The sequence below is a fragment of the Callithrix jacchus genome, chromosome 7 (genome assembly GCF_049354715.1).
Source record: "Callithrix jacchus isolate 240 chromosome 7, calJac240_pri, whole genome shotgun sequence".
Lineage (NCBI taxonomy): Eukaryota > Metazoa > Chordata > Mammalia > Primates > Cebidae > Callithrix > Callithrix jacchus.
In genome coordinates, this window is record NC_133508.1 from 16638423 (window position 1) to 16666090 (window position 27668).

At 37.5% G+C, this 27668-nt stretch overlaps 1 protein-coding gene across 7 annotated transcripts in view; it reads right to left on the reverse strand.

Annotated features, from left to right (window-relative positions):
• Window positions 1-27668, reverse strand: part of MINDY3 (MINDY lysine 48 deubiquitinase 3) — an 87953-nt gene that overhangs the window by 6388 nt on the left and 53897 nt on the right. For all 7 annotated transcript variants that reach the window (XM_078329532.1, XM_017974079.4, XM_035306855.3 and 4 more), the window contains 3 exons: window positions 10308-10380; window positions 3159-3231; window positions 529-616 (listed from right to left, as the gene is read on the reverse strand). In XM_078329532.1, the coding sequence (XP_078185658.1) occupies window positions 529-616; window positions 3159-3231; window positions 10308-10380 (234 nt within the window). The remainder of the gene's footprint in view (window positions 1-528; window positions 617-3158; window positions 3232-10307; window positions 10381-27668) is intronic.

Consider the following 27668-nt stretch of genomic DNA (forward strand, 5'->3'; position numbering starts at 1 on the left):
TCCAGGTAACTGAGCTCCTATGGAAGCCCAGGGGAAGACATGTCCGCGTGTGAAACAGCACAGACGCACTCACGTTTTCTTCCACACCACTGAAACTCTCCTGCAACCTGGCTTCTCTAGGGAGGGGCTCCTACTACCCACAGCCACCCTGCCTTTCTCTCACGGTATTTCAAAAGGTCTAAAGAGAAACATGCCAATCTGTTAACCGTTTCCCGAGAGAAAAATGATGGAGGTGGGAATGGGAAAAGAGAATCTTTTTACTCACAAACTTTTGAACTGTTCTCTCCACATCATTACGTGTATAGACTAGTGTCTGCGCCATCTTCTGCCACCCTCCCTGTCAAGGCACTACGTTACCATATTCAAACACACATTTCCTATGTTGGGGAAAGTTTCCATATAACAGTGCTTTCTCGGACTCATATCTGCGTGTTAGGACATTGTACAGAAACAGAGAAAATGCTGCAAACAATCACAGGTAATCATCGCAACAGAACAACAATAAATATATTTCCTCAACTATGTTACCTGATCAGGAAAAAATTCTTGAAGAAATGGGCCCAACAGTATGATTCCTAATCCTTCTGGATCTAATTTATTCTTCATGAGATTTATACTATGGGGAGAAAAAAGAAAAACACTGGATACCAGAGGGAAAAAAAAGCTGCTTTTCTTTCATGATTAAATTACTGGTACTACAACACATTCAAATGCCAAAAATACTAAGAGCTGTTCTTTTTAGAGCCTTAACGACAAATACACAGGAATGACATCTAATTTGCCAAAACTTGGTTATTTTTAAACTAGAATAATCTGTTACTATTTAAATTATGACGACTTTGGAATATTGTTCCTTATTAGGTAAAGTAATTTAGAAACCAAGGTTTATAAACTCAGCCTTGTTACTTCCCAAAGGCAAATTCTCTTTGCTTTATAGATATGCCTGAATTTAACAAACAAAAAGTTCATTTTAAGACCAAGGAGAAAAAGAAACAGGGTCAAAAGGCAGTGGTACATCAGATAATAGAAAACATCTCTTAAAAAGTTTGCTTTTAAGAACTAAATGAGATAGAAGCTTAAAATTCATAGACGATGTAATTTGAAGGTTAAAGAGCTACATTAATTCTCAAAGAACTAGTATGTCCTGAATGACAGTGAGTGATAGATACTATATTGGTCCAAAAGCAGCCTAAAGTGAGTACCAGTCCTTACCATGTAAGTGTACCAAGGCTGGGGACAGGTGGTGGTATGTTACTAGAAAGAAGGCAGAGCAAAGCAGACTGCAGTTTAATGGCGTTAAAAATGCAAACAGTCTTCAAAGTTTTATTTTCCATCCTATCTCAAACTATAAAGGCCAAGTTAAATCTACCTTATTACACAACATGCAGTGTTGTGTTTGGGGATTTCAGGTGGTTCTAGTCAACCAACTTCCTCAGGGGCAACTTCTCCCCTTTGAGTTTGCCTCAAAGATGAGTCTAGACACCATCTGAAACTTGGGAGGTCCATCTTCCTGTCTTACACCTGTATTCGGTCTGGGTCAGTTACCAGGTGTGCCTCTCACAAAAGGAGTTGAAGCTATTCTTGTGAGGGTAAGCTCTGTTTTAAGGTTTATGAAAGCTGCATCTGCACTAATGTAGCTGTCTGTCCTGCAAAGCCCTGGGCCAGGCTGCATCACAGTCCTGCTGCCTGCCACGCAGTACTGGTCCTGTGAGATGCTCTCGTGTGCCTGTGGCTATCATTCTCGTCCAGTATACTATACAAAAGATACGGCATTTTAATGGGTGTCTGTCAGTAAGGCCAGGGAGTTATGATGAAACAAATGAAGGTAGGGTCATATTATATTTAATTCATTTAATGTTTACGATGGCCCAGTTATTTTATGGGCCATCCCGTATTGTAATTCTAACTAGGCCAAAGTACAGAGTGAATAACTCAGTCCAAATCTTTCAGAAAAACCACCTCATTAAATCAATTATACTAACTTTATGATTCAAGGTATGTTTTGTATCAGATAAAACAAGGTATGTTTTATATCAGATATATAGCTATGTAAGAGTTTGGGGAGAAAAAACCTCCCAATTTGTTCTTCTTTCTCTTCCTTGTCATAAAGCCGGTCAGTAACAAAAATTACTTGAGTTAATTTTCTTTTGTAATTAGAGCAGTGTCTCCACTATGAAATAAGGTTAGAAGAGGCATAGTAATTACCATCATAACATTTGTTGGGCTACTTCAACACTCTGAATTTCCCCTCTTTAAATTGAAAACTATAAATATTAATATTTCTAACTATTGAGAATGGATGAAAGTACAGCTCTAGGTGGTAAGGTTGAGACAGATTAATTCAGATGTGACTAATTTATAACTGTTTACATGTATTGCATACTTTCAAAGAGAGCATGACTGAACTCATTTAAAAACAGAATAGGACCAAATTATAAAACTATGTCTACCAATGTTTCCCGTTGCTTTTGCTGAAGACTTTCATTAGTTTGACAAGCTAAGTTTCATTATGTTTAATAAGCTAAAGTTTTTTCATTCTTAAAAGGAATAATATAGATTCCATTTTTTCATAGATAATTGAAGATCTTAATCTACATAAGAAGCTGTAGATGTAACAATGTATTAAACATAACAGTGAGAATGAAGACAATGACAGGATCCTAAGGACGTGCTGAAAAATGATATGCCATGATTTACTGCAGTCATTCTCAAAACTTTCAGGTCAGTTAATGTAATCATTTAGAAATATGTTAGGTATCTTTGATCATCTCTATTGAAGAGGGTAAGTCAGACCCGCTGGTTATTTAAGCAGGGAAACTAGCAGTTATCTGCAGCACACAGAACAGTCATTACTGAAGCTCCTACAGTCACATAAAATGTTAAGACGTGGGGAAGTCTTTGCAGAGAAAAACTTTTTAAAGTTTACAGAAAGACACTTTTAGCATTTTTTAAAAAGCAGGACAGTAACTGCTTGGTTGGAAAGGAAGCTCAGTAAGTATGTCAACTCTGCTATAACACTGTTTAGTCCGTTTTCTTTCTAAATCTTTTATGTAAATTGCTAGTTTTGTATATGCAGATTTAGATTTTTAAAGGCAAAAATGTACGATATGTCTTCAACTTAATTGAATCTTTTTGAGCTGGCTAAATGAACAACTTACTATTCAGGATCTGAAACAAGGTCCAGTGCTTTCATCACATCTTCCAGAAGTGAATCGGGTATGAATCCATTATCTAGGGGGGAAAATCAGAAACAACTTGAAATAAGAATTAACTTCAAGAAATCCTGCTACTGCCAATCAGATTCCAGGAAAAAAAAAAAATCGCATGAAAAACAGAGTTAAGGAATAGTATGTTACGTTTATTTTAGGCACAGTGCCAATATTTATTAGATACTCTCTTCTATTAGTTTTCTTGGAAATATAGGCAAAGGTTTTCTAGGTTAGTTTCAAATAAAAAAAATCATCTAACTTCTACTTGAGAACTCCAAGGAAAGTTTACAGTCAAATTATTTGATCTTTAAACAGTGTTACAATGTTAAGTGGGTAAAATATTTCTCTACTTAAAATCTTTAGTAATTAGGTATATCTTTCAATAAACAAAGTAAACCTTTACATTCTCATTAAAAATTTCAATTAAACTATTCTTTACCAACAAATTCCCTTCATCACAATGATATTTAGCTCCTTGAAGGACCCTGCAATTTAGACAACTGACAGGTAAGAGCAAACATATTCTAAAACGGACTTGGTGACTTTACTGAAAACTATAGGTTAAAAAAACTGAAATGCAGTGTCAAATTCATGCTGATGATGATGATTTTATGGAAAAAGGTTCACACTCTGATGATACAATAGACCATGACATACACAAAATCCTTGTGGGATGGTTTGAAATGATAGTAGTTTTAAACAAGTAAGTTGTTTATTCCTTACATGTACAGTGCCCAAGTTCCCCTATCCATCTACTCATTTCTGAAGATTGTCTCAGTTTTAAATCAGCTTCCAATATTTTTCAGGGATTAGGTGATAAAAAAAAATTTACCATGGAGAACAAGCTGTCTAAAACCCCTGCTCCTATAATCAAACTACAGAATAAAGTATGCGGCTGCTCTTTCAGGATGTAGCATCGTGCACTACCTCTATCAGAAAGGAATGAAATTATGACTGTGGAAAGATCTTTTCTATTCTTAAACCTCATAAGGAGCTGTTTATCCATTTGAAGACAGACTAGCCTTGACTGAAAGGTTACGAGTCATTTAGGATAATTAAAAATGTACAATTTTTTAAGTGAACAGTTAGAGTAATTCCAGTTTGTCAAGTTACTAGTAATTTGAGGTACTGAGAATAAAGACCTTGGTTGAAAGCACTTGTAAAAACATTCAAGCTCTCTGGGCTTAGCTATGAAGAGTCTGATCACTGATTTTGCTAAGTCACAGCTAAAGGCTCAGCATCTCTGAATGTGAAACGGGCTTTATGTGGCCACTAGCAGACAGGAACCATTAGGTTTCTGGGTTTATAGGCTATATGCATTTGACATTACAGGTGGAGTCTCCCTCATCCAAAATCCTTGGGTCTAGAAGTGTTTTGGATTTCAGATTTCTTCTGGCTTTTGAATATTTGCAAATATATAATGGTTAAGCATCCCTAAAGTGGTCCGAAATCTGAAATGCTTCAGAGTGTCATATTGGCACTCAAAATTTTGGAGGATCAACTTTTCAGGTTAGGGATGCTCAATCTGTACAATGTTCTTCAGGAATACTGACAGCAGATATTTTGTCATGGCTGGCAGCCCTTCCGTAGAAACCATATCCTGCAACTCAGCTCCCACCCCAGGAAAGAGCCAGTTGGCTGTATAAAGGCACAAATGACAACAACAAAAACAACAATGTCACCTTCTTAACGACATGCTCAGGTATGATTAAGCTCAAGCTTAAACATGTTTAAGGTAGCTTTGAGATTTACATTTCATAAACACAGATATTCTGAAGTGTAACCGTACTGCACCCGGTCAGTGACTCTACATTTTTACATTTAGTATTTTAAAACTGAAGGTGTAATATAATTTTCTCAATAATTCAAAGACTTTTGATACACCCAAGATTAAAAGAGATTTCAAAATTATTTTCCTTTGTAGAATACTTACTTTGATGTGCTAATCATACCTACAAAATCATTCTTTAAAAACATACCAGAATCGTTAAGTATAAAAACAGATGAAACCTAAGTCATCTGGCATTTAATCAACTGACTCTCTAGAGAATATGGAAACAGAGGCTCAAAGATGAAAAGATGACCTGAAAGTCAACAGCAAAGGCAATCTGAAGGAATACCACTTGTTGATTAGTCAAGCAGATCTATGAGGAACTAAAAGAAAAAACAGAACTTGTATAAATTGGTAAGTTAACTACATGAATACAGATATGGGGACTATGAGGTGGGGCAAGCAAGGGGGCAGTGCAGCTAGGATGGGACACGGCTAGCATGTACATACTATAATGCTGTCAGGCTATGGCTGAAAGGAGGAGAAAAGCTGTTGGTTTAAAATTTTCAAAGATTTTTACCAGCTAAAAATCCAGATTGCTAAAAGTGTCAGATCCTCAGAGGTTGTGGGGAAGAATCACTTGATGCAAAAGAGTGCTGATAAGGAGAGTGAAAGTGAGTCAGGCACGTAATTTCCTGGATAACTGTTTCATAACCGAGGAAACCTGAATTGAGCTTTCAAAGGAAATATTTAACAATCATGATTTCTGTTCTCAAAGATTAAGAAACAAACAGGAGAGCTCAGCAGGTCTCCATTTTAACAGAGATATTAGCTAAAGTAAACACTGTAGGAAAAGGCAAATATAACAAACTCAAAATTAACAGAGAGGCTGGAAAAAGATTTCTCAGATTTTTGCAACAGCTTCTAAGGAGTCTGTGGAGCCTGTGACATTTTCCATTCACTGTGGGGAATTAAAAAATTAAGCAGAATTTAATGTCACTTTAGTCAAATACTAATGATTTTATTTTAAATAAACATTGCATTATATTTGTGTAGCAATATACCAATAAAGCCTTAATAATATAGATCTAAAATTTAAATACTCTTATTGAAACAAGCAAGTGACCTTTTCCCTGAGGCAAAGCCAGACAGGCACCAGAGCTGAGCTTTTCCAGGTCCCTTTGCCATTACTTCTGGTTGGCCCACCTTGCTCCCCAGTGAGTCATGAGCTCCTAGAGGGCAGGGAGTCCAGATCTCCAGGGCCTACCACAGTGCTTGACTCACAGCTGTTCGATAACATTTGTTACCTTTAATTATCCAAGTTCAACCTGACTTTAAGCAAAGTGCTCCAACCATCCAAGCACCACAGTTCAATCCAAACCAGCTTTGCAACTTACACCTACAAGATCAGAAATAAGTAGCTCAGTGATAGCCTGTACTGCAAATTCACTTCTATTATGTGATGGCAAACTTAGAAGACATGGTAGCAGTATACAGAAAACTCTTAGCTGGGGCTGCCAGACAAACAGTGATGACAGTGACAGGAATGCAGGGAGGGTACAGGGATGAGCATTTATTTAAAAGGAACAGAAGACAACACAATTCTAGAGGAAGTCAATAATTGGACAACAGTCCAATTATTCTTAAAGATTAAAAAAATGCACACTGAAATCAGACAAAAGATGGCTCTCAACATACTTTAGAAACTTAAACAGCATCATATTTGAGTGCTGAGGCAGGTGGATCACGAAGTCAAGAGATAGAGACCATCCTGGTCAACATGGTGAAACCCCATCTCTACTAAAAATTCAAAAAATTAGCTGGGCATGGTGGTGCGTGCCTGTAGTCCCAGCTACTCGGGAGGCTGAGGCAGGAGAATTGCCTGAACCCAGGAGGTGGAGATTGCAGTGAGCTGAGATCACACCATTGCACTCCAGCCTGGGTAACAAGAGCGAAACTCCATCTCAAAAATAAATAAATAAATAAAGGAATCTTTTAAAATCAAACATGTATCCCTTGCGCCAAAATGGTGTTGCTTCTTGACATGTAATTATACGGGGATGGGGATAAAGGAGAAAGAAGAAAACAAACCCATTATGTATAATATGAAAACCTGTGATTAGCATTTCAAATAATTACTACCTATATAGACCCTGATATCTTTGGAGATTGTGGAATAAGCCCTGTGCCACATATTTTTAAAAAAAAAAAAAAACACCATGGTTAACGTTCTGAGAACTGACTAATCATGTAAAGTAGTTACTATTAAGTCCATTTTACAAATGAATAACTGAGGTAGGAACTTGTCCAACATCTCACAGCTAGTGAGGAGTAACAGAGACAGAGCCATTTTTCCAGTATCCAGAGGCACTAGAGAATTCCTGTTGTCCAGTATTTTTGATTATATTAATATATCTTTATCTCTTACAAAGCACATATCCAAACACTTTTTCTCACAAAAAAGATACACAAACACACTGTGGACTTTCTCTGAAGCTCATGCGGAACACTTTGAATAGGCCTGTTTCCTGATTCTCTTTAAGCTGTGTACATATGCTAGTCTTTCTGAATTTGAGATTGGTCATTAAACTGAGCCAATTAACTAGAAGTGATACATCAAGGTCCTGCACGAACTACAATTTTTCTAGTATTCCAAATGAGAAATTAACACTTCTAAAACTATATTTTTGACCTTGTTTTATAAATATGCTTGACATCAAAATAAATATTGGGCTCCTAAGATCCTTAAGATTCTGAAATGGGCAGAAATTGCTCAACTAGAAATGAGAATCAATATCAAATCCTTACTCCATTACATTAAGAATAGAAGCTCAAAGGAAACTTAAATTTAGTAAGGTTACAAAGTACCTCTTTATGACTTTAGCCTTTCAGGAAGATATTGGTAGTAGAGAGAAAGGGAAAGATTGCTGAATTATTTAAAATCTAGTCTTGGTTCTCACATTTAGGTATGTGGCTCTGGAGAAGTGACTCAAACCATCATAAGGCTGTCTCTAAAGAAACAAAAACAATGATGATGATCGCTGCCTATGTCCTAGGTTTGTGGCAAAGTTTTAATGAGGCCACAGAAGTAAAGTACTTTATAAATTGTAACATTCCATGCAAATGCCACACATTATTTTTAGACAGATCCCCACATACAAACCAGGTTTGTGTTCCAAATGATTGGTACTAAATCACCTGCTTAGACTACGGAAGATGGGTCTTATAGAGGCAGTGCTAAAATGGAGATTAGCCTGTACACGCCTATTTAATTCAGAAGAGACCCACAGCACAGTGTTAACAGCGCGACTGCAAATCCATCTACCTGTCAGATACCTGGGTTTAGCCACCAGGAGTGGGAGCTAAGAGTGAGAGAAAGATATCAAAATACTCCTGGGTACGTTCAGCGTCCTAGGCCAGTTATTTTACGAGCAGTTTGAGGAGAGTGACAAATGATAACTGTACCCATACCTGCCTCTGCTAAATAAAAACTGTAACTATCCAAATGCTTGTAAGAACTTTTTGTATACTAAGTGTTCTGAGAAGGTGTGATTTGTTTACCTCTAAACAAAAGCATACCATTTGGGGTAAGAAAGTTAGCAGATTAGTTTGTAAGTGATTGAAAAGACTAAAATGGAACTATTAATATACTTTTAATCCTTCTACTTCCTAGAGTTGACTATACATAGCTAAATCATGAACAGCGATCTTTAGATGAAAAGTGGACTTTATCTTCTTCCTAAGTCATGTACAGAGACATTATTTTCCAAGCTATCTGAATAAATTCTGCTTGCTTTAATAATTCATTTACAGTCCTGATAAGCTGTCACACATAACTCCTGTAGATTAAAATCATTTAATAATTTTCTTTGTCTAGTAGAAACATGGTAACTTTTATTTTCATATGCATCTCTCAATTCTTAAAAATTACCACTGATTATAAATTATGTTTTAGTATTGGTAATATGAGAAATTCTACTTTTCTTGGGTACTATGTAAAAGAAAACAGTATAGGCCTGCTACTTCATTAGTAATTACAAAAAGCAAATGAAGTTACTGTTTATGAGAACTGTCTGGTACTTTAAAAATCTTAGCTTCAGTATCTTTGCATTACTGATGAAACTTTTTAAACCAGTCTTATGACATCGGCCTTTGAAAGTTTAGGGCGCCTAAGTCTGCTGTGAAGGCAATCTTTTCATGCCTTTATTCTTTAATAGGTATTAATTATCTCCTAAGATTTTCTGATCCTCTCCTTGTATGTTTCTTTTCTCAGAAACTCATTCACTCACAGTTTCAACTGTGGTTCTAAAATCTTCACTAGTAAAACAAAACAAAACACAAAACGGTTACACGAAAGCCATGTGTTTGGTTTTGGAATGTTCCATGGTAGTTACACTGGGATAAGATTATGACTATTACCTTGGACAACTGCTTGTGTCACTGGGCAAGGTGCTTCCCCCTTATTCATTTAATATTCATAGTGCCTCTAAGAAATAGGAGCAGTTGTTCTAAGACTGATACCTAAGAAAACAGACCTAAAAGTAACTAAAGTTTTCTGCTAGTAAGCGGTAAGAGAAAAGATACATTCTTAGAATTTACATGACTTTGATTTTCAGAGAGGGAGAGAGCAGATCCCTACGTGTAAAAAGTTTCAAGATAGAAGAAAGTGTATTCATAAAGATAAGTGAATCCACTCAGGTGTCCACGAGGACTTCACTGATCCAACAACTTCCATTTCTACATGGTACTTTGTAAGGGAACTTACAAGTATGGTATTAGTTTCGAAGTTATACTTGAAAGGTCAGTGAGTTAGCTATAAGAAAGTCGTAACTGTTACCTAAGCACATAGATACAAAAGTGATCAAAATGACCCCAGTGACAGTGACTCAGTGGACATTTTAATGATATATATGTGAACTTCTAAAAACTACACTTTGTCGTAGAATAGCTAAGCACAAGCTGCAAAGTGATTCAGATGATCTTCCTCTGTGTCTTTATCCTGGAAGATCTGTTTATTTAGTATTTGTTTGGGTAAGTAAAGAAGAAAATGACTTATTTTTCAAAGAGTTTGTTCAAAAGGTGGCATTTTTTCCCTGTTTGGGGTCAAGATTAACCAGAGGTCAAGACTACAGTAACTATAACTTCAGTGTGTGTGCTATTTCATTAGTTCCCATTTTCACTATTTTTCTTTTAAAATGTTCAAGAAACACAACTTAAATTTCATTAAATAATCCAATATATCTTTTAAATAAAATCAGGCAGGTATCAATATATTTTAAATATATGAAGACATAAAACACAGAGCTGACGTTAATAAAATCTTTTACCTTCTGGGTCATAGGTTTGAAAAACTCTTCTGGCTTGTTCTGAAGGAGTTTCAGGGGCAACTAAAGCCATATCCTGAAAAGGTAAAAAGCATGTTGTCAATCAGCTACAATATCATGACATGATAAAGGAAATGGATACTAGGGTAGGAAGACATAATGACATTTGCAGTCAGAAGACTCTAAGTTACATTTGTATCACAGGTGTGTAATGAGATAGGTCATAAACTCTCCACGCCATGTATTTTACATCTGAAAAAACACAGTAAAATTTCAAGCACAGAAAACTGTGAATATTACATGTGAAGCTTTATATAAATACTTAAAACACATGGGAAAAAAGTCTAATATTATATTCATAATTACTAGAAAAATACACTCTAGTTTTCAAATATTCAAAAATCCAGAGATTTGTTATAGTAAATAATGATACAATCAGCAATGCGTTTAGAATTTTAGTTTAGTGACCTAGTCAAAGCTCAATCAAGTTCTACCTGTCCAGAATTTTAATTTTTCTGAACTCAAAGGAAATACCCTAGAGGCAGAAATTTCTTGTCCTCATGAAACAAATTCTCTACCATGACTAATTTATCACAGAAAACATTTGTCAGAATTCTCAGCACAAAAATTCAGTGTTATCTTTGATTCTTTACAAACATTTACTCCACATATCTAAGCTACTATGAAACTCTGCTTGGCACACATGAATCTAAAATGTAGGCTCCTGTTTACCTCTGGTTAGCTTTTACCTATAATTGTCTTTGCCTATAATGGTGTTCACTCAGACAAACCTCATCAGAGAACAGGTTTCCAAGTATCCCTTCCTCCTACATTGAATTCTTTTCACAGGGTACAAGTGTCAAAATCTAAAATGCTGTTCCCTTTGTGGACACAATTTTTGCAAGAAACGTACTTCTTAACTGTTATTCTAATATATCACTTTACCCTGTTCACAAATTAAGAAACTAAGAATCAAAGGAGTTCTAACTAACCCAAGAGGACTCAGTTTCTGAAAACCGTATTTATAAAACACAGGAATGGGAATTAAAACAAGACAACCTGTCCAAGCCCTTACATTTGTTCCATGTATTACAATAAAAGGTAAGGTAACTTAAAAAAGATCTGATATTTTTTAACACTTGTAAACTTGTGTAATGTACAAGTTGTCTCTCATTTGCCATCCCTTGCTAGAAACTTCTTAGTCTCACCCTTCAGTGCATTTCCAACATTATTTTGCTGATAATGTGTGTGCCCAAGACATGTTTTCCTCGGCCTTAACTTGCAATGCCTTTTGGAGTTTCTCATCTAGTCCTTTATTGCTGGACCACTGAATTCTATCTAGTCTTTTGCTGTTACAAAAAATGCTGAATCAAACTTGAATCTGTAATTTCATAAATGTGCCGTTGTATTTGCATGACAGGTCACCAGAGTGGGATGGCCAGGTCAAAGAGAGAATGCACTTGTAATTTTAGAAGATGTTGCCAGATTCCTGAGTTAGGTTTATTTAAGCTGAACAATATTTATTAACCCCCTTTCCTTTTTCTCATACATTGCCAATACAGCCTTAGCTCTACAATTAACTTTTATGCCAACGGTAGGATTGCAGTGTTGGCTCTCAGATTTAGGGAGCAATTGCTGACATGTGGGTTATTTTGATTCCTTATTTCCCTTGATCACTCCCAAACCTTAGTTGCAGATGCCTACATTTATTCTAGTAAAACCTTTCGCTCCCTTAACTATTTCTAACACTACATTTTTCTTTTTCAGTTCTCTCCATAAGACTGTTGACATCTGTAGATGAACACTGTAACTGAAATTCTGGCTGAGAAGAAGGTACACAGTTACAGTTCAGATTTTATGTCGAGGGGGACTTACAGGGTCACGAAATCAGGATACAGTCATTCTTACTATTTACCATCTGTTCCATTCTCAACCTTTTTTTGGGGGGTAACTAATGATTGAGGAAAAGTTTTGAAATGAGTTTTAAGGTATCGCTTAGAATTTCTAAGTATTAAAACTATGATCTAAATAGAAGAAAAGGGAATACCGGATTAGCTTTTTGGGGTTAAATGAAATCTTTTGGGGGGAAAGGTAGTAGAAATATAACTGAAGCATTACTTCAATATTGCTACAAAGTGAAGTTTGGGAAATTATCACTGTTTATATAGTTGCTGGAAGTAAGTAAAATTCCAGTTTTTAGCCATAGAAGGTTTACATCAGATTCTCTGGCATTAAGGACTGCAAAGTTCAGGAGTGTAAAATATTTAAAACAAACTACCTGATGCCATATCTCTAAGTTCCAAGTGTTTTTTTAAAAAAATACTATGCTAATATAGAAAGAAATTAAAGTAAACCTTAATAAAAAATATACCACATATCTCTTTCTTGCCTCTGGTTATAAATAGGCTATACAAGCCCGCTTGCTATAGAAAAAGAAGTTGAAACTTAGGCAAAAGTCCTGGTATACTCTAGTTAACACATGTTCATTTAGAGCAGGGTTTGGCAAGTATTGTCCTGCAATGGGCCATGGAGTACATTTTTATGTTTTGCAGGGCACATGGTTTTAGCAGCAAAACAAATGGCCATGGCTATGTTCCAATAAAACCTAACTTTACCAAATCAGCTGGTGGCTTCATTTGGCCTGAGGGCTGTTTGCTGACCTGTGATTTAGATATTATATATTTTTCCTCCAAATGCCCTAACACTTATTAAACATGCCACCTTTTTGATATATACATATGGGGGGGGGGAGAGTAAAGACATCTTAAACATGCCACCTTTTTGATATATACGTATCGGGGGAGAGTAAAGACATCTTAAACATGCCACCTTTTTGATATATACATATGTGGGGGAGAGTAAAGACATCTTAATCACTTTCATAGGTTTTACAAAGAACATATTTTGACTATTATCAGAAATAGAAAAGAGCAGGGAATTCTTGCTAGAAGAAACAATCATGAAAGGCAAGGAGATGTAACTTCCTAGCACACAGGGAAACTGAACAAGCTGAATAGAACTGAGAACTGTGACAGAAAAGGAAGACTTAGGAAGGGAAATGAGCTTTGACAGAAGAATGAATTTGATTTTTGAATTTTTAGAGTTTGGAGGTAATGGTTAACTCCATGTGTTCTACTTGGATGTTTATCTTAATACTTGGCAGACTACAAATACTCACCGTTTGCCAACTGTGGGCTTCTCATGAGCTATTAGAAATAGAACACTAGTGTTTCGTGGAGGTAGGGCTGGAGAACCTGCCAGGGAAAATACTGAAAACTGAGGAAAGCAGATTCCTTCAAAGAACTAAGAAGCGAGTACAGCTATCCTTGAACAACACAGCTTTGAACTGCATGGGTCCACTTATACATGAATTCTTTTTCAATAAATATATTGAAAAATATTCTTGGAAATTTGCGACGAACTATGCAGCCTGGAAATATTTTCAAAAATTAAGTAGGCCATGCATGCATCAAGTATAGGTAGATACTAGTCTATTTTATTATTTACTACCATGAACTGCCACAAATTATAAAAAATTAAAATGTATAAAAACATAGGCATACAGACTGTACCTGGCACCATTCACAGTCAAGAGACGTAAACAAATGTAAAGACGCAGTATCAGAACATAACTGCATAAAATTAACTTAATACATACTGTACTAGATAATTTCACCATCTCCTGATGGTATTGTGGTGAGCTCATGTTGTATCTGCTTAGAGCACAAGTGTGGTGCTAATCATCTCTGCATGTACAGCTCATCACTCCAGTGAGTTCCACATCACAGGAAAAGGTATCTTTCACAGTTCTCACGTACTTTTCACCATGTTTAGTGAGACACCGTACATCTTGAATAAAACCAAGAGACCCATATGAAGTGCCACTAGTGATGATGGAAGTGCCCAGGAAACAAAAGTCAGGATGTAAGAAAAAGTGGAATTGCTTGATATACACCATGAATTGAGGTCTGCTACTGTGGTTGCTCACTATGTGAAGATAAATGAATCAAGCATAAAGAACTAAAGAAAGAAAAGGAAATTCATGAAGCCATCACTGCAGCTATCCAAACCTTCTGCTTTTTGCAAATTCCTTCTTGTACAAAAAATGCAACTTGTATGTAAGTGCAGGATTGCTATAGGAAGGGGATACCTTTAGACTCTCATATGATTCAAGAAAAAGTGCAACACGAAAAGTTAAAGAAAAACAAAAGTGAAGGAGCTAAAGGTTGAGAACTTAATGCCAGCAAAGGATGGTTTGATAATTTTGGAAACTGGTTTGGCTTAAAAAATGTCAAGGTAACAGGAGAAGCAGCTTCTGCTAAGGAAGAGGCAGCAGGTAAGTTCCCAGATACCATTAAGAAAATCTTTGAGAAGAAAGAATATGTGCCTGAACAGGTTTTTAATGCAGACAAAGGTGCTCTATTATGGGGGGAGAAATGCCATAAAGGACATTTGTATGTAAGGAAGAAGCAAGCACTAGATTTAAGACTGGAAGGAAAAGACCATTGTTTTATGCAAATGTGGTCAGGGTGATGATCAGGACTGCCCTTATATATAGAACTGCCAAACCCATGCCTTGAAGGGTAAAGATAACACCAGCTGCTAATCTTTTGGTTGTTTAAGAAAGCAAGCCTAGAAGAGAATGCTTTCTCTGGATTGGTTCTATCAGCTCTGTACCTGAAGTTAGGAAATAACCTGCCAGTAAGAGACTGCCTTTTAAAGTTCTTTTGATATTGGACAATGTCCCTGGCCACCTAGAACCCCATGAGCTGACGACCCAAGGCATCAAAGTAGTCTAACTGCCCTCAAATGCAACATAACTAATTCAGCCTCCAGATTAGGAAGTCATGAGGATCCTTTGAGGTTAATTACACTTAGTACTCTGCAGAAAAGATGGTTATTGCTATGGAAGAGAACCCCAACAGTGAGAACATCATGGAGGTCTGGGAGGGTTATACCACCGAAGAGGTCATCACTGTTACAGAAAAAACTAATCCATCCAGCCTGAAACATATTCCTGCAAGAGATGACTATGTCCAGATGTTGAGAATGACTTCACAGGATTTACACAGCGAATCAGGGTACAGGGGTATAAGGTTTCAAGATACAGATCTTGGAGAAATTCAAGAGCTATCAGATACCACATCAGAGGAAATAACGGAAGACAGCTTGATAGACATGAATGCTATTGAACCAGTGCTTAATGATGAGGAAGACAATGTAGAAGCAGGGCCAGAATACAAACTGACATTCATTACAATTTTAACATATTGTTTTCTCCAGCTTACTTTACTGTGAGAATATAGTATATAACATATATAACAGTATATATATAATATATATAACATGCAAAATGTGTTAATCTTTTGTTGGTTATGGTAAGGTTTCCAGCCAACCACGGGCAACCAGTAGTTACTTTTTTTTTGAGGCAGTCAAAAATTATATGTGAATTTTTGACCATGCAGGGGGTTGGCACCCCAACTCCTGTGTTGTTCAAGGGTCAATTAAGTTTTCAAAAAAGAATTGCATTAGTTTCTTTTCAACTGCCAGAAAGATACTACCTGAGACTGGGTGATTTATAAATAAAAGGTTTAACTGACTCACAGATCTGCACGTCTGAGGAGAACTCAGGAAACTTACAATCGTGACGGAAGACAAAGGCGAAGCAAGCACCTTCTTCACAAGGCAGCAGGAGAGTGAGCGTGCAGGGGAAGCACCAGACAAGTACAAACAATTGGATCTCCTGAGAACTCACTATCAGAAGAAAAGCATGGGGGAAACAGCCCCTATGACCCAATCACCTCCCATTAGCGCCCTCCTTAAAATGCGAGATGAGATCTGGGTGGGGACAAAGATCCAAATCGTATCAGGAATTAAAGCAACTTATTGGTTGAAGTTAAGTGTAAAACAAGTATCTCAAAATCCTGCATGTGGGGAAATTATAACAAACCCATTTGTTAGCTATCTAAACAGAAACTTTTTTTTTCACTCCCAGCATACAACCAAGTGGTACTGGTTAGGTTCCAAATAACAAAACCACCAACTATACCACCTGTCATTACTAATAAAAACGAACTGTGTCTTGAACCAAAAAAGAAAAAAAAAAAATCACGTTAACTCTTTTGGTAATAGCTAATTTGGTAAATTTCGTTGGCATGAACTCTTCTTAATCATACCACTTAAAAAAGATGTGTTTATACTAGAGGATGAAAAAAGAAAATGAAAAGAGAAAAAACCCAAGAGATTATAGTAAATTCAAATGGAAACATTCCAGAAGTTTTCTTCCACAAATCTAAACCAGTACATAGTCTTCTAAAGTGATTACTGGCTTGCTTGCTTTGAATGTTTACAATGCTTTTTGGATTACCGTAGAAAATGATCTTTTAGTTAAATAAACCTTGTTTAAATTTATGTAATGTTTAAATGTTTAGAGATGTAATCAGAAAAAGTTACAAAACCACCTTCTATTTCCATTAAAGTGTTTCATGTTGTAGTTCTTTTAACTTTATAATTTTAATTAAAATTACAAATTCCAGCACTAATTTCTACTAATTTAATTAAACACTTGTGAACAGGGTTCCTTGTATAAAGATCTATAGAATAATCCATGTAGCAAACTTAATATTCAATATACTGCATATTTGCATAGCAAGTTTGAACAAGTATAAAATTCCATTCAATCGAGAGTGTTTTATAATCAAGAGAAAACATTTCAGTGAGAGGTATTATAACTGTTTAGTTACAAAGAATGTAGTAACTATATAAATGTGAAGAGAAGGATTCTACCCCTCAGTTTCCATTTCCAAAACTTAATATAGCAACAGCTTTTAGGTTCCATATGCAGTATATTTTCTCTATCTGCCCACAAAACCATAATTTTTTAAACATTTGGAAGGCTTATTAGATGATGGCCGAGAAAGACCCAGTCTATGCGCTTAAGGTCGCAGTCTAACAGAAGATAGAAAAACATCCATGAATATTATTAAAATTATCCTAAGAAAATTATCTTTTAAGATGAAGTTCTAACAAATATACACTCATCCTACACTCCTCACACACACCAAAAAACCACGAATTATAATCAAATAAAGAGATTCCGAGGTCAGCAGATATACTTGCATTTTCTTTTCATCTCTAGTTATTTTACTTATGAGAAAATTTCCACATGTACGGTATGTGGAAATCTTTCAGGTACCCTCAGTAGAAAGAGATCCTAAACATCAGATCCTCAACTATTGCATACTGTTTTAGTTAGCAACTTAAGCTCTGATTTGCCATAGAAATTACTATAGTAAAAGCAGTTCTTTACATTCATCTGATATAATCACATGCTTTTATCAAAGGAATTTACATTCAACCAATTTACTGGTTAACAGGGATTGTTAAACAATATAGCTTTTAAAATTATCTAGCCTCACTCAGCTTAATCGCAGGTGTTTGGCAGGGGGTGGAGGATAGGGGTTGGTGGACCAAGCTGTTAATGGGACTATCTAATAGCCTGCAATCAGGAAACAGATACCTCTTTTCACATAGCTCTTTTTGTATTATCAGTGTAACTATTCACTGTTCACTATAAACCTTTTAAAATGTTGTAACATTAGCCATCCTTCTAAACACCTACTGAAATATAAGGCCTGTCCTGTGTGCAGTGGGTTGGCTGGGGATAAGTAGTCCATTACTGAAAAAGTCTTTCAAGTTTATTCATTAAACTTACTTCATTATGAAGAGCAATCTGCTGTCATGATTAATCAAAGAACCTCCAAGAGTGTCATCACCTAAGTTCAAGAATAACTGCACATATATAATGACAGTTGAGCTTGCAGACAGCACTTTATAGTGTTAAAAGTCCCTCCAATTAATAGATAAAAGGTAAATGGTATACGATTTACCTTTAAGCTTTAAGTAAAATTTTACTTTATAATGTTTCACATTTAGTCTTTGCTTACTAACTATATTTATGAACAAATGATTTGGGAAATAGATTTTAATTCAATTATCTCAAAACATAGAATGTCATCAGTGCCAGCAGGATTAACAGAAGTCAGTTAATCCCAATATCTGAAAGGAAGGACGGTGGTCTTTTTTTCTTACTCTTCCATTATTTTCCAGATCATGTGTAAGCCCCAAGTCACGTCCACAGCGGCCCACTGCTGTGAGGCACCAATCTGGATACGTCATTATCAAGAGCAATCTGCTGTCATGAGTAATCAAAGAACCTCCAAGAACATCACCTAACTTCAAGAAAGCCTGATGGATTTGTTAAAGTGTGTTGGTCAGTTATGATAATTTGGAGAGTCAGCATCTCACTCATTAATGATTTTAACAATTACGGTACAAGAGTAGATCACATCTGTTGGAAACTTTATCTCCCATTGTGAAAGGGGTCTACTTCCTCGCCTCACTGACATCAGATTTAGCCAGAGAAATACAACTGGAAGGGACATTATGCTAGCTTTTAGCAGAAGCTTTAAATGCCACTATCTGTTTTTGCCAGGAGTCTTGTTATTTTCCCTCTCATAAAAACTGCACATTCCAGACAGAGGCAACTCCTTCAGCCGGATCTTAAAGGAGACACATGGAGCACACCTGCAGCCATCATGGAAGTTACGAGGGCAGTCAGCTTTGGGCTCTGTGTTGGGGAGAGGGGTATGGTGGCAGTGGTGTGCTCCAGCACAGGCAAATAGAGCATACACTGTTTTTAAAGACATTAAAACATTCTCAAATTACTTTTTATCACCACCACACACAGGCAAATCTAAACAATGTCAGTGGTCAAATACTCCTACCCGCAGGATGGGCTGTTCTCATGGCCACCTTCTTGAATACCACTGTGTACAGGACTGAAATGTCAGGATTGCTGGTTACTGCAGCAAGCTAGCAAAAGGAATTAAAACCTAATATTCTGGCTGGGGTTGTATGTTGCTTGTGCCACATGTACTCTATTTGATCTTCCTATTCATAGCTTACATTTTCTTCTTGTGTCCTCCCTCATGCTACCGGGTAACTCTGACTTTAACGATGTAAACTGCACATGGAGGAATCTCCACATATGCAGACTTCATATGTTTCCTATGAAAATGAACACCTAAGAACATTACTGTAGTCTACTCAATACCAATAATTTAATTTTGGTAGGCTTGGATTAGTATGAACAAAAGGTGAGGGCCCCCAACCCATCGTACCTCCTTTTCTACACTTTTAAACAAGGTCTGCCTGATTAAAAATTAGTCACAGTACTCACATTTATAATCTAAAGTTTTATCATAGCTGTACAGAGAAGCTTTGATTGCTGACTGAGCAAATTCTACTTCCATGAATTTGCTTTACATTCATGCCATGGGTATTCATGTTTACCATTCCACATCAAGACAGACTTTCATATGATAAGATGATTTGGAAAAAAATCTGATTATTCAAGCTGGTCCTATCATCAGCCTTTGCTTTCATCTTAATACTAGCACAACTAGTATGGTTTAGCTATAATCAACCAATTAGTATTCCCCAAATAAGTATTAACTTTCCCATACAACACTACATCTATACAGCCTTCATTTCATATCGGTCTCAAAGTTACCACATCCTTTCATTCAAGTACAATCTCTTCTACACCTACTTCTTCCCTCTTGCAGGCTCTACTCCACTCTAGCATAATAAGTTATTTTCTTAAGGGAGGGAAACAGTTAAATGGACAGCTCAGAAGTTGGAAGACTTGAGTTTGACACCTGCCTCGGTACCCACTAGTATCTAACTTTGGAGATGTCATTTTTCTCACTGGCCCCAGACGTAACATGTAGATGAAAATGGCACGCACACTCAGGAGTGCTTTGAGGATTAAGTGAGGAATGCTCCTGAGATGATTAAGTAGCATACTGCCTAACACAGAAAACGTTCAGTAAATGTTCACGGTAAATTATTACTATTTATTATTACATTTCAACAGTACTTAGCACAATGCTGAATGTGTGTGACAGTAGGTAGTGTGGGACATCACTGCCACAAGAAGATAGGACGTTGGAAGAAAGAACAGGAACAAGAAGAGAATAGGAGAATCAGCGGACACAATAGGAATGGTAGCAATCTTGCTGAGCAAGACTTTTGATGAGCACATTCTGGGCAGAGGATAACATAAGCAAAGCATGTGCATATGCACACAAACCGCATCCCTCAATTAAACTAAGTGAGCCTTAGTGATGCTCATATATTAATAAATTAAACTTAGTAAGACTTAGTGACGGTCATATATTAATTGTATAAGATCTTTTTTGTCATCTGCTATTAACTCACTGCCTATAATTTTTTTTCTATCAATTCTGAACAGACAGCTAGGGGTGTGGGCTTAATGATACTGACAATTAAAACTCCCAGGCTTTATTTCTAACAAAATACTTCTGGGACCTTCCATCAATATTTTATCTTTAGATAATTATTTGGATACTATTATACGAAAAAAAGAAATTCAAAGGAAGAGAGAGAATTCTTCCAGGAAGCAGGATGACATCACCGATGACTGAGAAGTGATAACTGAAAGAAAAAGAAAATTCAGGGAAATCACAAAAACCAGATATGCAAATACAGCTGCATAGGGCAAGGAGTACGCAAGGGTAATTGATGTACACTTGGCCTAAGGAGGTGAAAACATTTATATTTTGAAAGATTTCCGGTCAAAATAATTAAAAAGCTTTAGTATTATGGTGGTACAAGTCATTGGCATAATCCTAGATTGCTGACAGGGGACAGCCCTAGAGCGTGCTAAGCAGGTAGGAAAGTTTGTGATTTAAAATTTGCTTATTTGTAATAATTCAAATCATTGAGAATGGTTAGGATTCCAGATGCCTACTCAAACCTTCCAAGTAGTTAAGATAAGAGAGATTAACTTCAGTATCCTTCAGGTTGCTATTCTTCTTTTAGAAGAAAGGTGTTAAAAATTACATAAGATATTTAAAGTACAAAAACAAATACAGAGGACCGACTCAAGATGGCATGGTGAGAACAACCCAGGAATGAAGCTCTCGGTGAACGCGTGGAGGGTGAGTCAGGGCTGCATTTCCAGACGGATCTTTGTTGCCCACAGAACGGGGAAAATCCCAGGTATAAAAGAGACGCGGGACGCCAGCGCAGTGGTTTTGGCTGGTGCAGCTGGCGGCTGGTGCAGCCGGTGGCTGGTGCTACAGCGCAGCGGCGCTCCACAGCACTCCGCACAAAGCGCAGGGGTCCGGGTGCCCTGTTGAACCGGCAATCTGAGACTTGAGAGGGCAGATTGGCATATCCATCTGATTGAATGGGACTTGGACAGTGAGCCAGGCCAGGAGATTTCAGGGAAACGGCGTTTGGGCCAGCACAGTGGGACAAACAAAACGGCGATTTCAAATGCTCTGGGTGGAGAGTTTCACTGCGGGCACAACTGAACCCAGGACGGTGCAGCTTGGTGGGGGAGGGGCGTCCGCCATTACCGAGGCAATCCGCCCCTACTGAAGTTACACTCCCATTGCTGACGTAGCCTGCCATTGCCGAGGCAACCCGCAACAACAGAGAGACTCTGCCACAGGGCGTAGCCCGTGGCAGCAGGGCGGAGACCGCAGCAGCAGGGCAGAGCCTGCAGCAACAGGGCGGACCTCACACCAGCAGGGCAGAGCCTCGGAGGCAAACAGTGACTAGACTGCCTCCTAGCTGGGCAGGACAGCGCAATGGACACTCATAAAGCCCCAACCCCCTGAGACAGAGCATCTGAGAAAAAAAGGGTTTTTTTTTTTTAATGAGTTCTGCTGCAGCAGAATTAAACGTAGCAGCCTAACAGCCCTGAATGAACAACAGAGCTCACAGCTCAGCATTTGAGCTCCTATAAAGTACAGACTGTCTCCTCAAGCAGCACCCTGACCCCTCTATATCCAGAAGACTGACATTTGGCAGGCATCATTCTGGGATAAAGATAGCAGAAAAAGAAACTGGTAGCATCCGTCACTGTTCTGCAGCTGCTATAGGTGCACCCCAGACGAGCAGGGCCTGGAGTGGACCTCAGCAGTCGTACAGTGGAGGGGCAAGACTGGTAGAAGGAAAACCAAGTAACAGAAATACTTCATCATCAACAATCTGGGTGTCCACTCAGAGACCCAATCGAAAAGTCAGCAACTACTCAGATGACAGGTGGATAAATCCACAAAGATGGGAAGAAACCAGCACAAAAAGGAGGAAAACACCCGAAACCAGAATACCTCGCCTCCTACAAAGGGCCAAAACTCCTCACCAGCAAGGGAACAAAGCTGGACGGAGAATGACTGTGATGAAATGACGGAATTAGACTTCAGAAGGTGGATAACGAGAAACTTTTGTGAGCTAAAAGAACATGTTTTAAATCAATGCAAAGAAACTAAGAACCTTGAAAAAAGATTTGAAAAAAGATTCGAGGAAATAATAACAAGAATTCCTAAGTAGAGAGGAATATGAATGAATTGAAGGAGCTGAAAAACACAATACGAGAACTTCACGAAGCATGCACAAGTTTCAACAGCCGAATTGACCAAGCAGAAGAAAAAATATCAGAAGTCGAAGATCAACTCAATGAAATAAAATGAGAAACCAAGATTAGAGAAAAAAGCGCAAAAAGGAATGAACAAAGTCTCCAAGAAATGTGGGGCTATGTGAAGAGACCTAACCTATGTTTGATAGGTGTACCAGAATGTGACGAAGAGAATGAATCCAAGCTGGAAAATACTCTTCAGGATATTATCCAGGAAAATTTCCCCCACCTAGCAAGGCAGGCCAACACTCAAATGCAGGAAATACAGAGAACATGACAAAGATATTCCACAAGAAGAGCAACCCCAAGGCATATAATTGTCAGATTCACCAGGGTTGAAATAAAAGAGAAAATACTAAGGGCAGCCAGAGAGAAAGGTCGGGTCACCCACAAAGGGAAGCCCATCAGACTCACAGCAGATCTCTCAGCAGAAACACTACAAGCCAGAAGAGAGTGGGGGCCAATATTCAACATCCTTAAAGAAAAGAACTTTCAACCCAGAATTTCATATGCAGCCAAACTGAGCTTCATAAGTGAAAAAATAAAATAAAATCCTTTGCGAACAAGCAAGTACTCAGAGATTTTGTCACCACCAGGCCTGCTTTACAAGAGCTCCTGCAAGAGGCACTATACATAGAAAGGAACAACCAGTACCAGCCATTCCAAAATCACACTAAATGCTAAAGAGCATCAACATAATGAAGAATCTACAATAACTAACAGGCAAAACAGCCAGCTAGCATCAAAATGGCAGTACCAAATTCACACATAACAATATTAACCCTAAATGTAAATGAACTATTGGCAAGCCGATTGCAACAGCAAATCAAAAAACTTATCCATCATGATCAACTAGGATTCATCCCGGGGATGCAAGGCTGGTTCAACATACGCATGTCGATAAATGTAATTCACCACATAAACAGAACCAAAAACAAAAACCACATGATTATCTCAATTGACGCAGAGAAGGCATTTGACAAAATTCAACAGCCCTTTATGCTAAAAACCCTCAATAAACTCGGTATTGATGGAATGTATCTCAAAGTAATAAAAGCTATTTACGACAAACCAACAGCCAATATCATACTCAATGGGCAAAAACTGGAAGCATTCCCTTTGAAATCCAGCACTAGACAAGGATGCCCTCTGTCACCACTCCTATTCAATATAGTACTGGAAGTTCTAGCCACAGCAATCAGGCAAGAAAAAGAAATAAAGGGTATTCAAATAGGAAAGGTGGAAGCCAAATTGTCTCTATTTGCAGATGACATGATAGTATACCTAGAAGACCCTATTGCCTCAGCCCAAAAACTCCTGAAACTGATAAGCAACTTCAGCAAAGTCTCAGGATATAAAATCAATGTGCAAAAATTGCAAGCATTCCTCTACACCAATAACAGACTTAAAGAAAGCCAAATCAAGAACAAACTGCCATTCACAATTGCTACAAAAAGAATAAAATACCTTGGAATACAACTCACAAAAAACGCAAGGGACCTCTTCAAGGAGAACTACAAACCACTGCTCAACGAAATAAGAGAGGACACCAACAAATGGAGAAACATTCCATGTTCATGATTAGGAAGAATCAATATCATGAAAATGGCTACACTGCCCAAAGTAATTTACAGAATCAATGCTATCCCCATCAAGCTACCATTGACTTTCTTCACAGAACTGGAAAAAACCACCATGAACTTCATATGGAACCAAAAGAGAGCCGGCATAGCCAAGTCAATTCTAAGCAAAAAGAACACAGCGGGAGGCATCACGCTACCAGATTTCAAATTATACTACAAGGCTACAGTAATCAAAACAGCATGGTACTGGCACCAAAACAGAGATATAGACCAATGGAACAAAACAGAGGCATCGGAGGCAACACAACATATCTGCAACCATACAATCTTTGATAAACCTGACAAAAACAAGCAATGGGGAAAGGATTCCCTGTTTAATAAATGGTGTTGGGAAAACTGGCTAGCCATGTGCAGAAAGCAGAAACTGGACCCCTTCCTGACACCTTACACTAAAATTAACTCCAGATGGATTAAAGACTTAAACGTAAGACCTGGCACCATAAAAACCCTAGAAGAAAATCTAGGCAAAACCATTCAGGACATAGTAGTAGGCAAGGACTTCATGAACAAAACACCAAAAGCATTGGCAGCAAAAGCCAAAATAGACAAATGGGACCTAATCAAACTGCACCGCTTCTGCACGGCAAAAGAAACAGTCACTAGAGTGAATCGGCAACCAACAGAATGGGAAAACATTTTTGCAGTTTACCCATTTGACAAAGGGCTGATATCCAGAATTTACAAAGAACTCAAACAGATTTACAGGAAAAAAACAAACAAGCCCATTCAAAAATGGGCAAAGGATATGAACAGACACTTTACAAAAGAAGACATTTATGAGGCCAACAATCATATGAAAAAATGCTCATCATCACTGGGAGAGATGCAAATCAAAACCACATTGAGATACCATCTCACGCCAGTTAGAATGGCGATCATTAAAAAATCTGGAGACAACAGATGCTGGAGAGGCTGTGGAGAAAAAGGAACACTTTTACACTTCTGGTGGGAGTGCAAATTAGTTCAACCATTGTGGAAGACGGTGTGGCGATTCCTCAAGGCCTTAGAAATAGAAATTCCATTTGACCCAGCAATCCCATTACTGGGTATATATCCAAAGGACCATAAATCGTTCTACTATAAGGACACATGCACACGAATGTTCATTGCAGCACTGTTTACAATAGCAAAGACCTGGAACCAACCCAAATGCCCATCGATGATAGACTGGACTGGGAAAATGTGGCACATATACACCATGGAATATTATGCAGCAATCAGAAATGATGAATTCGTGTCATTTGTAGAGACATGGATGAATCTGGAGAACATCATTCTCAGCAAACTGACACAAGAACAGAAAATGAAATACTGCATATTCTCACTCATAGGCGGATGATGAAAAATGAACACATGGACACAGGAAGGGGAGTACTAAACACTGGGGTCTATTGGGGGGAATAGGTGAGGGCCAGCGGTGGGGCGAGCTAGGGAGGGATAGCCTGGGGAGAAATGCCAATTGTGGATGAAGGGGAGAAAGGAAGCAAAATACACTGCCATGTGTGTACCTATGCAACTGTCTTGCATGTTCTGCAGATGTACCCCAAAACCTAAAATGCAATAAAAAATTAAAAAAAAATACATTAGCATTTTCAGTATTTCATAAGTTATGATTTAAACTACAAAAACAAATACATTCACATTTTCACTATTTCCTTTCTGCATTAGATAAAGCATGAAATCTCCATATATGCACAAACTCTAGAACTTACTTAAGATAAATAAATGGACGGGGTCACTAAACTGCATGAAAACACAAAATGACAACTGTAAATTTTCTTGTAACAGTAAAGCCTATGAAGCATCGCTTTCCTCTTTTCCTTAACACTGTTTTATTACATGCAGAGAATCGTTAAAGTAGAACTGTCCAATTTTTAAACACCTCAAAGAAAAAGCTCTAACAGTTAACTCCATTGTTCTTTCTGTTACACCAGAGTAATAAAAGCAGCTTGTGCTGTATAAATAATTCTCCCTACACACCTAGTAACAGATCCTACTGAAGGAACACTGTCAGCTCACAAAGCAACAGTTAAATAATTTTTTCCTCCTCAGCATTAAATTCAATTTCTTTCTATCAACAGTTCTGTCCTGGGTTTTCATGTGTTCATACCTGACGGGAAAACTGCTTTATGAAAGGAGAGGTCAAAGATGAGGTTCTGCACACACACAGAGTACCTTCACAACCATAAAAGAGAGCAAAAAAGGGATGTAAGAGTCATCTCCCCAACTTCAAAGGAGAGTTTAAATGGAGTACCAAGCAAAGGAGCCACGGATCTTCTGAAGATGAAACTAGATGCTATAGGTAGGGTCCAGCTATTTTTATATTGGATCAACAGCTGTGACTCCACATTGAGATTCAACTGCACAATAAAAACAAAAAAGACATTTATTCTGTCTTGCATTTTACACATTCTAAATTCTAGTAATAAAGTATATTTTCAAATTAAAAGTGCCCATTTTGAATTTGCATTGGAAATTAATTTTGTAATTAGTACCCATTTCAAGGGAAATTAAGAAAGTGATCCAAATAAATTATTCTTTAAACCCAAATATAAAAATAAAAGATGAGGAATCAATGGGGAAAATGATGGTTAAGGAGAAAAAAGAGGACAAATGCCCTAATATTTGAACATTTAAATAATTAAGTATTACTCTGAAAGACCTGACTCCTGAAATATTTAACATATTATAAAACAAATGATACACAGCCTTCATCTAATAAGAACTAGTTTTTTCTTTTGAAATTAAGGAAAGACAATTCAAAAAGTTAAGTTTAAACCTAAGTTCTGTATTCCTTAGCATCTACTTTTCAAAATATATTTCTTTTTACCTGTGCAGTAGGTTCACATGTTTTCAAATAACCTCATTGAATGTGCCGTGATACAATTTCTGAAGACCCACCCCCACAGGGCACATTCCGTCTCCACGTACAGATCTTTTTCTGCCATTGCTCAGATGACCTGCTTGGAAAGTTCTCCATCATACTTAGTAGGAATTAAGTTTCCCTCTTTGAAGAGGTCCATTTACGTACTGCATTTCACTTCACCCGCATCCTCTTATTAGAAGTTCTGTGGGAACCCTGCTGCTTGATGACTATGCAGTTTCTATAAGGTTCCTGAAGTTAGATTCTGTGATATTCTCCCTCAGTACTAACTATAAAACTCTCATTTACATGGGCCAGCTTGGATGCTTTCTCACAACCAGACT